A 12,511-nucleotide genomic window follows, 5' to 3' on the forward strand; every position below is an offset into this window, starting at 1 on the left:
TCATATCATACTATGAGAATGGGACTAATGGGGACAAGAGAAAATCCTCCAGCCCAGGTACCCATCTTATCATAAATTAAATGATAATTAGCAACTCTGTAATGGAATTAATACACAGGAGTTTTGCTGTTTTTTTTAAGATATATACTTAAAACTTAAAAACTTTTTTCAATATAAATCTATAGGAAGTTCCAAAAACATTACAGAACTCTATATACCCTTAACCAAAATACTAACAATATAATACTAAGTAGATTACAGACTTATAAAGACCTATACAGTCATAGCACTATAATCAAGATACCAGACAATCCCATCTGCACAAATGAACTCCTTGGGTCAACTCACCTTCTTAGGAATGCTGCACTCTACCCAGTCACTGTCCCAGCAACCACTAATTTTGTTCATTTAACTTTGACATTTTAATTATACAAATGTGATCACACAGTATATAACCTTTTGGGACTTTTATTAAACACACCAAAATACCCCCCAAGGTCTCTCTAACCTGTATTTATTGAGTCTGTTCCTTTTTGACACAGAGGAGTCATCCAGGAGAATGCTGATTTGTTTAGCCATTTACCCATTACGAGACATCTGGTTTGTTTCCAGTTTAGGACTTTTACAAATAAAGATGCAATGAAGCTGTACAGGTTTTAGAGCCCAAACAGGTTTTCATTTGTCTGGTATAATGTCTAGAAGTGCAAGTGTTGGGTTGCAGAGTAAATTAACTTCATAGAGAAATTTCCAAACTCTTCTCCAGTGTAGATATATTATTTTACATTCCTATCATCAATCGATGAGAAACCATTTTGAATCCTCAACATTCTATATGTTCATTATTTTCCCATTAGCCATTCTGATAAATGTGTGAAGTCATATTTCCTTGTGGTTTTAATTTGAATTCCCTATGACTTACGAAGTGCAGCATCTTTTCAGTCCTCACTTGCTATTCGTATTTTCTTTTCAGTGACACGTCTATTAAATTCTTGGACACTTTCTAATTAAAATGTAATCAGAAAGTTTTCAGTATGCTGTTTTCCACGCTGATGAAGACACTACAGCTTGCAACTAATTTCTAAATATGTAGCTTGTCTTTAAAATTGTTTTTGCAGAACAAAACATGTTGACTTTGATGAAGTCAAATACCAAGTTTTCTTCTTATACACTGTGCTTTTGAAATCCAAAAAACATTGAAAATGATTTCCCCATGACTTTTTTCTAATTTTTTATTACAATTTTACATCTTGCATTTAAATCCATGATAAATTCGGAGAACTTTTGTAGAGATGTAAAATTTAGGTTGAAGATTTGGGGCTCTTGTTTTTGTTTGACCTGTGGATACCAACTGCTTCAGCCTCCTTGTGTGCATCTTTCTCCTTCCAGTTCCACGTTACTGCTAATACAATTCCCATGACTTCTGGCTTTTGTAGGAAGTCTTTGAACATGCATCCTCCAAATGTTTTAAGTAATTGCATATTGGGTACCAACTTTTTTATTTTAGAGAAGAAAGTTTTTCTATAAGGTCTTTCTTCTCTTGGGTCAACTCCTGCAAAAACTCTTGGTTTTGCTCGACTCTAATCGCTGACAACAGACACCTGACTGCATACATGATCCACATAGACAGAGAGGGCAGAGCCTGGTTACTGAGACCTGATAACAACGACAGCACTTCCTCCTAGACAAGGCCGGTTCTTCCTTTCGTAGGATCCTGGGCAGCTCCACCAGCGATTCGAGGCACGAGGTTCCACATGGGTCGGAACATGGACTCTCTCATACTCTGAGCTCCTCGGGGTGCAGGCGGATTGGAAGCAGGTGTAAGCTATGGCCAGTAGTCGTGTGTTTATCCTTCAACGAAGCCTGGAGCCAGCACCTGGTGGGCGGCCTGGGTGCGCACGTCCACGTGGGACGGCGGGACGGCGAGGGAAGGGTGGGAGAGCACCGGAGAGCGCCGTCGCCAAGGCCGCGGACAGCCGGAGATCTCCACCCGGGCCTTCCTCCCATCCCACCCCAAGATGACGATGGGGAGAATGCGGATGGTTCGGCCCACTGGGCCTTCACAGCCACTGCGCCCATCTCCTCTCCAGTACTTGCAACTCTGGAGTTACTCCCCTCCTGCTCCTCAGGCACCCCAAACACAGACCCATCGCCTCCTCCTTATCGGGGCTCAGCGCATGGCTGAGACAAGCCAGGAAAACGTCGGAACTGCCATCTTGCCCACACCGCTCCGGTGCGCGCCTCAGCACCCTCTGACCAACCCCAAGCCGACCATCCCACGGCCCGGCCTTCCCTTGCGCATGCGGACTTACGCAGGTACGCGTGCGTGCAGGCGCGCGCTCAGCTTCTGGGGCGCCGCTCCAGGCCCTCACCCGCACTCACGCCCACCCTGGAAAGATTTATGCCTTACAGCTCTTGTCCGACCGATTACAAAAGTTTCAAATACTGCCTGAAAATAAAGTCCAGGTGAAGAGCGACATGGGGTACATGCCCATAATCCCAGGAAGCCGATCACTGGCTTCCAGGCTAGCCTGAGCCACGTATAAGACTATTTCAAAAACAGGACAGATATGGCTGGTGCCAGTGACTCCCACCTGCGATCCTAGCTACACAAGAAGCTGAGATCCGTAGAGCATGGTTCGAAGCCAGACCCGCCCGACAAGTCACCGTGAGCTTCTTATCCCCAATAAATTACTCAAAAATTGGAGTTGGTGCTGTGCCTCAAGTGGTAGAGAGCTAGCCTTGAGCACAAAGATGCTCAGGGACAATGCTCACGCCTTGAATTCAAGCACACAACCGCCCAAAAAACAAAAAAAAAGACAGGATAGTGAGAGGAGGTGTGTGCATAGAGTCTAGTACTTGTTTTGTTTTGTCATTAACAAGGAAAGGAATACTTAATTATCTTTAAGTAGTCGTACAAAGGGGTTTCAATTCAACAAATCTGTTTATGAATACAATTCATCCTGATCAATGTCACCTCTTCCATTGTTCTTCATCTTTCATAACCCCACCCATATCTTCAAGTTGTATGGTTCCATTATTTTCATGAATGTATCATTGAATGTAATGAAGGTATCTACCCATTCAAGTACAGAGTTTTGACTGGCCCATTTCAGTGTGTAGTATCATGAATTTGGGATATTGATATTTATTACAAACTAGAACTAATATTCTCTCTTACATTTTTAATACAATAACCATTAGTATATTATTGTATCACCCCCTAAAAAATTAATTCAAGGAATCTCTTTCTCTTCTTTAATATAGTATCCACAACTTATACTGCATGCATGCAGTTTCCAATGCCAATAAAGTGCTTGCCTAGCAAATTCTAAATACTTTAGTAATTATCCCAATTTTTTTGCCATTGACGCTGAAGATAGCAAGAACAAAAGACATGTATATGTAGCTTGGTAGGGGATAAACAGGTACAAAACTGCTTTTTGTAAGTGTCAAGTCTTAACCAGCGTAAATGCAATTAAAGAGTCTAATTTATATAAAGGGAAGTGGCTATATGATTGTATGTAAATTTTACATAAAGCAACAGTCACTTCAACATATTTTAATGTAAGAAAGTTAAAGACCTCTATAATGAAAACTAAAAGGTTGAAGGAATTAAAGAAAGCAGCAGAAGATGAAACATATGTCCCAGACTGGAAGATTAGTGTAAAAATACCTAAACTACCAAAAGCAATATACAAATTCAATGTAAATCCCACCAAAATCTTAATGTAGAAATAAAAATCCCTTGAAGAAACAAAAAGAAGCCCTAAGGTTCATATGGAAACATCAAAGATCCCAAATAACAAAGTAATCCTGAGCAGAAAGAGCAATGCTGGAGGAATCACAGTACTGAACTTCAAATTATATTATAGGAGCCATAAGTAGCAAAAACAGCATGGTACTCAAAGACCAATGGAACAAATCAAAGACAGAAATAAACGCCCACACCTACTGCCTTGTAATTTTTGTACTTGATAAATACATACAAATTATATTTGTCAAATTAGATAAATACTTTTAAGAGAAAGAAATAAAAAGTAAACACTAAACAAGTAATCCAATTAATAAATGGACAAATGAATTGAAGGAACAATTCTCAAAGGAAGAAACACAAGCAGCCAATAAATAAATACATGAAGGGATGTTTGACATCCTTAGCTACAAAATAATACGAAAACTATACTGAGATTCCATCTCACTCCAGTCATAAGGGCAATCATCAAGGAAACAATCAATGTTGGTGATGACAAGGGAGGTAGGAAGTACGGACGGCTGTTGATAGGAATGTAAACTAGTGTAACAACTATAGAAATCAGTATGGAGGCTCCTCAAAATACTAACAGAAGACACTGTACAAAAAGAAATGTATTCATTACCTGACTCATGTAATTGTAATCCCTCTGTACATCACCGCTATAATAGCAATAAAGTAATTTTTAATACTAAAAATTAGACTGACATTTTGACCTTGCTGTACTTGGGTAATCCAAAATATTGTAAATCAACACACAGGAGAGATATCTGCACACCCAAGTACATTGTGCCACTGTTCACAATAATAGCTGAGCTATACTATCAGCCTAGGTGATCCAAAAACCAATGAATGCGTGAAGAAACTGTGGTAAATATTGGGCTGGGAAGGTGGCTCAGTGGTAGAGTGCTTGCCTTGCATGCGTGAGGCCCTGGGTTCGATTCCTCAGCACCATATAAGCAGGGGGAAAAAAGCCAGAAGTGGTGCTGTGGCTCAAGTGGTAGAGCGCTAGCCTTGAGTTGAAGAGCTGAGGGACAGCGCCCAGGCCCAGAGTTCAGGCCAATGACTGGACCGCCCCCCCCAAAAAAAAGAAACTGTGGTAAATATAGACCATGTAGTATTATTCAGCCACAAAGAATGAAATTATGTCATTTGCAGAAAAATGGGTGGAACTGTAGACCATGTTCAAATAAACCAAACTCAGCTAAATATAACTATGTAAAACATAAACTATGTAACTATGGATGGGTATGAAAATAGGGGAGGGATAACATTGGAAGGGGTAACATGGTCAAGAAGCTTTGTGTTCATAACCTGACTTATGGAACTGTAACCTCTTTATACAACTACTTAATAATAGCAAAATTTTTTAAATAAAACATTTAAAGCTACGTATAGCATGTGTTCATTCATATGTAGAATCTAGACCTAAAATAATGATAATGATGATAATGATGATGATGATTACCACATCAGTATAAAAAGGGTATTTGTCTGGGAAGGGGTCAGCAGGAGGGGGTAGGAAGATAAAAAGTATTTAGAGATAAAGAGAATCACAGTACATAATACAATGAAACCCAGTGACCACACTTTAAACCTAGAGAGAAAGAGGACAGTAGAGGGGATAAATTTGTTCCAAGTACCCAGCACATATCTATACAATTATCAGATTGAAACCCTCTAATACTATGCATGTAGTCTAATAATACTAAAATATATCAAGGAAATAATTAAAGAAAAATGTTTAATTATTTTTTAAATTAAAGGAAAAAGTACCTATGATTTAATTTAGTTACCAGCTTTCCCATTACCATTTGTAGACCTTAGGAACATACCTTACGTACATACATTGTCAAAAGCAAGAATATGTGCTAGTCCCTATTTTGCAGATGTTAAAAATGACATAGGGAAGTTTACACGAAATATGTGTCCAAGGACCATGGAAGAAAGCCTTTTTAAACTTTTGTTACCTTAAAAATGTTTTTTAAAGAAAAAATTTCTGTAAGAAAAATGCCTGCTATGTGGCACATTCTATTAAGACAGAGTAAGATGAGAACAAATCTTAGCCAACTGACATTTTAGGAAATGAACTATATTTCTGACTAATCCCATTTCTCAAAACACAGCAAAAAAAGTCTTTGAAGAATGTGATAGTCCCAAATCTCCTGACAAAGAAACCAAATAAGAGTACTGGTCTCAAGCACAAGACAACAATTACTAATGAACAGTTTACAAAACTGAAAACTTAATACCACCTAACTCCATTCTATCTATGAAAGAGCTTGTGTCCCACACCTTGACATGTAAATGTTCTCTGCTCATTCTTAGCAAAAGAAAGTGTAAAGACACTGCAGAACAGAATTCTATGCCAATGGAAATCCCTACATTTTCTTGCTCCTACAATCCTGTGTGAAAGTATTCAGAAGTAACCCTTTGCAGTTAGTGAACTATTAAATACACAGAAACGTCTAGACTACAAAACAAAGATGAAAAACTCCTCCAATACCTCTCTTCAGAGCTTGTCCTCCAGTGAAGGTTGCACCTACCCAGGAACTTTCCTAAACTGCATTCACCAGACTCTACCCTAGGATACCATCTTCAACTTTTCCAAACAACAGGCAAAAACTTTCCTGCATCTAAGGCTAGTAAAATGTGATGCAGGGCGACTCCATAGGCACCTGCCTTCCATGTGAGAAATTTCAACCTGGCCACAAAATCCACAACAGAAATTCCCTCTTCTTATCTAAACATAGCACCAGCGCTGCCATACATAATATTCCTAGACATGAAAGGGCTTTCTTGCTTTTCTCTATACATCTTCCCCCTTTCTTCCTTCATTCCCTATTTCATGATCACCAGAGCCCTGCAATCACTATGGCTTCTGCAACTCAGCCACAGCCAAGCTATTTCAGCCAATGCTTCCTCCCATGCAGCTTCCACCGACCTAGGGCCTGGGCCTCTCAGGATCAAAGCACAAGGCCACTCCAAAGATTCTCCTCCCCACTGCTCAGATCTATTTCATTCAAATCACTTCCTCCCCAAATCTAGGTGGGTCATGTTCACAAGAGAGCCCACCTGAATTCTTCCAAGTTGTCATTGGCATGAAAAAATGATAGGAAAGCTAACAACTGGTTCAAATCAAAGGCAATTCAAGAAAGGTAATGCTTAAATATACTGTGTGATCCTCAGCTGGATTCTGTGCCAGGAGAACAAAGCTGCTTTTAATTAAGAACATTACTGAGAAGCCAATGAAGTTGAAACATGCATAACAATCCTGTATTCACAATCAATTTCTTGAACATGACAGCAATTCTCTGGGTCCTGCTCCTGTGCTTTGGAAATATGCATCTCAGGAATGCAAGAGCACTTGCTTATTATGTAAGCTACTCTTGAACAGGTTAGAGAAAATGTAAGTATGTACACACACAAAAACACACAAATGTGGGTATATGCTTCATAAAAATACAAGCAAATGTGGCAAAAAGTTAAAAATTGGTGAAGGGTGAAAGGGGTATTAATATTACTATTTTACAAGTCTTTAAACTTGTTTTTACTTTACTATTTATTATTAATATAATTATTATAATCATTGTTATTTAAACATATCTTTTTAAATGATTGCAAAATGAAAAGCTTTTAAGAGCCCTTTGATGCAAAAGTACAAGAAAGCCTCAGCATGAAATGTTCATTCAGAATATATAGCCAGGCACCAGTAGATCATGCCTATAATCCTACCTACTCAGACATTTGAGGATCATTGTCTGAAGCCATTTCTGGGCAAGAAAAGTCCATGAGACTCTTATCTCCAATAAAACCCAAAAGGCCAGAAGTGGAGCCATGGCTCAAGTGGTAGAGGGCTATCCTTGAGCAAAATACCGTAGGGACAGAGCCCAGACCCTGAGTTCAAGCCTCAATACAGAGGAGAAAAAAATGTAGTAATGTCAAAACTTATCACATTGGCTAAGGGCCAGTGGCTACTTAAGAGGTTGAGGTCTGAGGATTAATTAATGTCAGACTTGGCATCTTCAAAATAAGCAGCAAAAACACAGGATGGAAGCATGGATCTGGTGGTACAGCACCAGCCAAGCAAGCCCAAGGCCACAAATTCAAACCCTAGTATGAAAAAGAAAAAAAAACACTTAACAAACTGCATGATTATGTAGAAATCCTATGTCAGACATTCCTTAAGAAATTTATTTAAACATACACACACACACATATACACCATCTGGGGTATTAGGGGCTTCAATCTCCCTGGGTGACAATCGCCACATTGGCCCTTGATCCTTTTCTATTCCTTTCCTCTTGCCTCCTCTTCCATACTCCCGTTTCAATCTGGCTTGCCTGGCCTGATTTTTGGGTAGGTGAAATTTGGAATGATCTAGACTTCTACCTCAGTCATGGGAGGTCACATGCTCAATTAGAATCCCAAGTTCTCTACATGTGAGATGGGAGATGGCCATCTATTAACAAAACCAGAAGGAATGACAAGGTAGTATGAATCCATGAGCTGAGATACAGTGCATGGGTATAGAGGTTGAGTGGAGCTTCTGAAAGCCTCCAAAAATCTGAAACTTTTAAATGTCAAAGCAGTGCTGAAAGCTTCAGATTTTCAATTAAAGATGCTCAACCTGTTCTTTGTACAAAACACTGGTATCATTTTCTCCACACATTTTCTCCATATAAAGCCAGGTAGGCTCAACCTTCTTTCCCAAGTTATGGCCCAGGTATGTTCTCTGAAACAGACTCCTTTCAAACCTGCCTGAATTCAGTATTACTCTAGTGTGGGGGGCCACCACATTTACCTCTTCTTACTGCAAACAAACTCTCCAAGAGCAGATTCTGTGTGTGCTTCATCTTTTATGTGTCAGTCTTTGCTCATGACAAAAATCCCAGTATTTCAATTCAATAATGTGTTTCAAGCAGATGGAAATGAGTGGAGAGGTCCACTGGTAATGTCAAAAATGAACTTCCTAAGTCACTAAAACCTGCAGAGAGAAATGAAGTACTTGCATGTAGGCCCACCCAACTATGGCCCACCCGTCACAAACATGGCTGTGGGCGCTGACCAAAGCCTGGGAGGAGACCACAGATGCAAGATTCCTCTTCAAGACCGTGGGTTCTGTGGGAGGAAGCTTCAGATGAGAGAGTTCAGGGTAATTTAAATACATTCTGGTGGAGCTGAGTGTAAATCAGTGTGAAACCAAAGGTAATAATACAGATGGAAGCCAGCAGCACTTAGGAAGGTTCTAGACAGGTAAGAATCATACAGTTAAGATTCATTTCTGCCTTTCTGACACTCAGTATGCAAGCGTATCAACATACTATTGAATGGTCATAGTTAAGGCCTTTAATATTATCTTTTTCCCATTTTACCTGTGTGGATTAATTTATACATTTAATATTATTTTATGAAGCAATACACACTACTTTTATTTTTACTGCTAAATACTAGTAACTAAACCAGGAACTCTAGGCTTACCACAATGCTAGGCAATTTGTTGTAGGAATTCAATTATCACTAATATAAACAGCAAGGGGAATTGAAAACCTACAGAAAATCCGGAAGAGATTTTTTTTCTTCTTTTTTTCCTACTGTAGAAATGAAAAACATTTGTCAGGATTGGAAAAACCAGGAAAGGCTTGGCCTTTAATGATTGGTCTGGCAAACAAGAAGAGAGCCTAAAACTACTTTTCCCTTGAAGTATGATGAAGACTCCATGATCTGGCAACATCACTCAGTCGGTTGCTTTGTTTAACGCTTCTTAATTTCTTAAACGGGAGGGAAGTGGCTTTGAGGTACAACATCAAAACTCCCTGGAAGAGCAGCACTCTGCTGGAAGGTGGTGGAGACCTGAAGGCAAGGGGTTCTTCCTCCCTCCACACAGGTGTCACTTAAACATCCCCAAAAAGCTGAGATGCACAGGAAACTAACTTTCTGCCTGGCATTAAATTTGTTGTGGGGATGAGAAGAAATGAAGCCATCTGGCAAATCAAACCATTAAAAGGAATATAAAATAATTACTGCCAAATTCTCCTCCATAGTTCTTATTCATTCAGGATCAAGAGAGGCCAGATTTTGTGTCCTACAGGGGTAGGGTAGGGTAGGGTGGGGTGGGGGCAAGGTGGGAGCAGGGCAGTGTCCTGGAGAAGAAGTGATCCTCCCAAGATTTTGTGCTCCAACTTTTGACATAACCATGGCAGAGAGAAGGACTGGAACTCAAGTTGAAAGCCACCACTCCATAAAAAAAATGAATGGATTTCACAGCATATACCAAAATTAACTCAAAAGGATCAAAGACTCAAATGTAAGACCCATTACTAAACACTACTAGAAGAAAACGTAGACATAAATCTTTGTGACTTTGAATTAGGCAATGGTCTCTTACATGTGACACCAAAAGCACAAGCAACAAAAGAAAAACAAATAGATAAATTGGACTTCACCAAAATTAAAACCTTCTGTGGTCCCAACAGCATTAGTCACAATAACAGCCAAAGGTGAAAGCAACCTTACAGTCCAAGAGATGAACAGATAAAGAAAATGGGGGCGTATGCTCCAAGAAAAAGTGATACAAGCCATGCACACAATGTGGATGGACACATTACACTGAAAGACAACCAGAAGAGCGTATGTTGCATGGGACTATGTGCATGCAGTCTCTACAATGATCAAGTCATAAACAAAGGAAATAGGTATGTAGTTGCCATGGACTTGGGGAGCTTGGTTAGCACTGGAGCACAGATCATTTCAGGGAACAATGAAAATGTTCAAAATTTGATTGTGGTAAAGATCACACATGTCTATGACTATTCTAAAATCCCATGGATTATACTTTATACATGAGTGAACTGCATGGTATGTGATTATCTCAATGAAGCTCTTTTTAAAAATATGAATATGAGGGGCTGAGAAGGTGGCTCAGTGGTAGAGTGCTTGATCATATGCATGAGGCCCTGGGTTCGATTCCTCACCACCTATGCAGAAAAAAAACAGAAATGGTGCTGTGGCTCAAGTAATAGAGCGCTAGCCATGAGCTGAAGAGCTGAGGGACAGTGCCTAGGCCCAGAATTCAGGCCCCACGACCGACCCCCTACCCAAAAAAAATATGAATGTGGGTGTCTTAGCCACTCCATACCTAAAATCTACCTAAGGCACAGTAACCTTCTGAATGTCAAAGGAAAGAATCCACAGATCTCTTTATAATCATAGAAATTCCCCTTCCCCCAGCACAGGCACCATTAAGACTAAAACAAGTATACACACTTCACCAAGCACACAACGCCATAAAAATGTTACAGACTAGGTCCTCATGACTCACACCTGAATCCTAGCTACTCAGAAGGCTGAGAGTAGAGGTTTACGGTTTAAAGCCAAACCAGGAAGAAAAGTCCATGAAATTCTTATCTCCAAGTAATCACCAACAAGCTGTAAGTGGAGCTGTGGCTCAAGTGGTAGACAGCTAGCCTTGAGCAAAAAAAAAAAAAAAAAAAGCTTAGTGACAGCCCCCCGGCCTTAAGTTCATGCCTTAGGACCTGCACAAAAATATAAATAAGAAGGAAAAACTGGGTGAGAGTGGGAAAAGGAATGACACATTCAAAAAAAATGAACTCAGTATCTGACTTATATAACTGTAACTGCTCTTTGCATCACCTTTATAATAATAAAGAGGTTTTATGAAAATAAAGTTACAGAGTACTACACCAAATAAAACACTTGCTACCAAGTTTAGAAATTAATTTTTCAGAAGTTTCATGCTGTTCACTTAAGGAACCATTTTACAATAGCTTTTCACAATAGATCTTGAATGTCAAACCATTAGCCCACATTATGTGTATATGATGGAGTATCAAAACTCAAGATTCCATAGTTGTGTGAATTTACAGAAAAATTTAAGGAAATTGCCCATGACAAAGTCCCTTTTGGGTTTTCCCAATGACACCGCAAAGTTGGGGTTATCTGCAATAGGCATTCAGCAATTTAACTGGCTTCTGGAAAAGAAAGCATGGAACTAGCATACATAATTGCCTTTCTGTATAGATAATGACTAACCTCACTTGGACATTAACAAAGGAACAGGCCTGCACTCATGAAGATAAAACTAAGACATTGCAGTAGGGGAAAAAGAACACAATTTTATGTCATTCTAAAGAAGGTGTGGCATTATAACAAGAGGGGGAAAAAAAGCACAATGTATAAGATTTGGTCTCAATTATCCAAAAAATATGAACACACACACCCCAAATTCAACATGAATTTAGCACCATTCACTAAAATCTAAAGCCCCACACCTCATATCATTTATGATTCATAACCAATTAAAACATCAAAACATCTTTCCTCTTTTTGGCCTTGTTTTAACAGCTGGAGACGGAAGTATCAGGCATCAGATATATTTACAGAAGAACTTCCCAATAAAGTAGCCATGAGGCCTTGTTCCAGTCACTAACAACAACAAAAAGTTCAGAAAAAAATAGTGGGTCCTAAGAAGATATCCATCTGTAATCCCAGCACGCTTAAGAGGCTGAGCAAAAAGATTTTAGAGTTCTGGATCAGCCTAGACTACATAATGAGATCCTGACTCCAAAAATCAATCAAATAAACAAAAAGATGACAGGAAGGGAGGGAAGAAATATTGGTTCTTTCTGTTTCATTTCCTCCTAGAAAGACAAGAGTGAATTGAAGATAAAATTTCCTGCTGGGTGCCAGTGGCTTATACTTAGTATCCTAGCTACTCAGGGGGCTGGGATCTCAGGATT

General features: G+C 39.4%; 1 protein-coding gene across 1 annotated transcript in view; it reads right to left on the minus strand.

Moving 5' to 3' along the window:
• The window catches only part of Tpte2 (transmembrane phosphoinositide 3-phosphatase and tensin homolog 2), a 137,004-nt gene extending 135,000 nt beyond the window's left edge, over positions 1–2,004 (minus strand). The window contains exon 1 of the mRNA XM_013011816.1: positions 1,780–2,004. Coding sequence (XP_012867270.1) covers positions 1,780–2,004 — 225 coding nt within the window. The remainder of the gene's footprint in view (positions 1–1,779) is intronic.
• Positions 2,005–12,511: the final 10,507 nt, after the last annotated feature.

Source organism: Dipodomys ordii, unplaced genomic scaffold, assembly GCF_000151885.1.
Source record: "Dipodomys ordii isolate 6190 unplaced genomic scaffold, Dord_2.0 Scaffold1, whole genome shotgun sequence".
Classification (NCBI taxonomy): Eukaryota; Metazoa; Chordata; class Mammalia; order Rodentia; family Heteromyidae; genus Dipodomys; species Dipodomys ordii.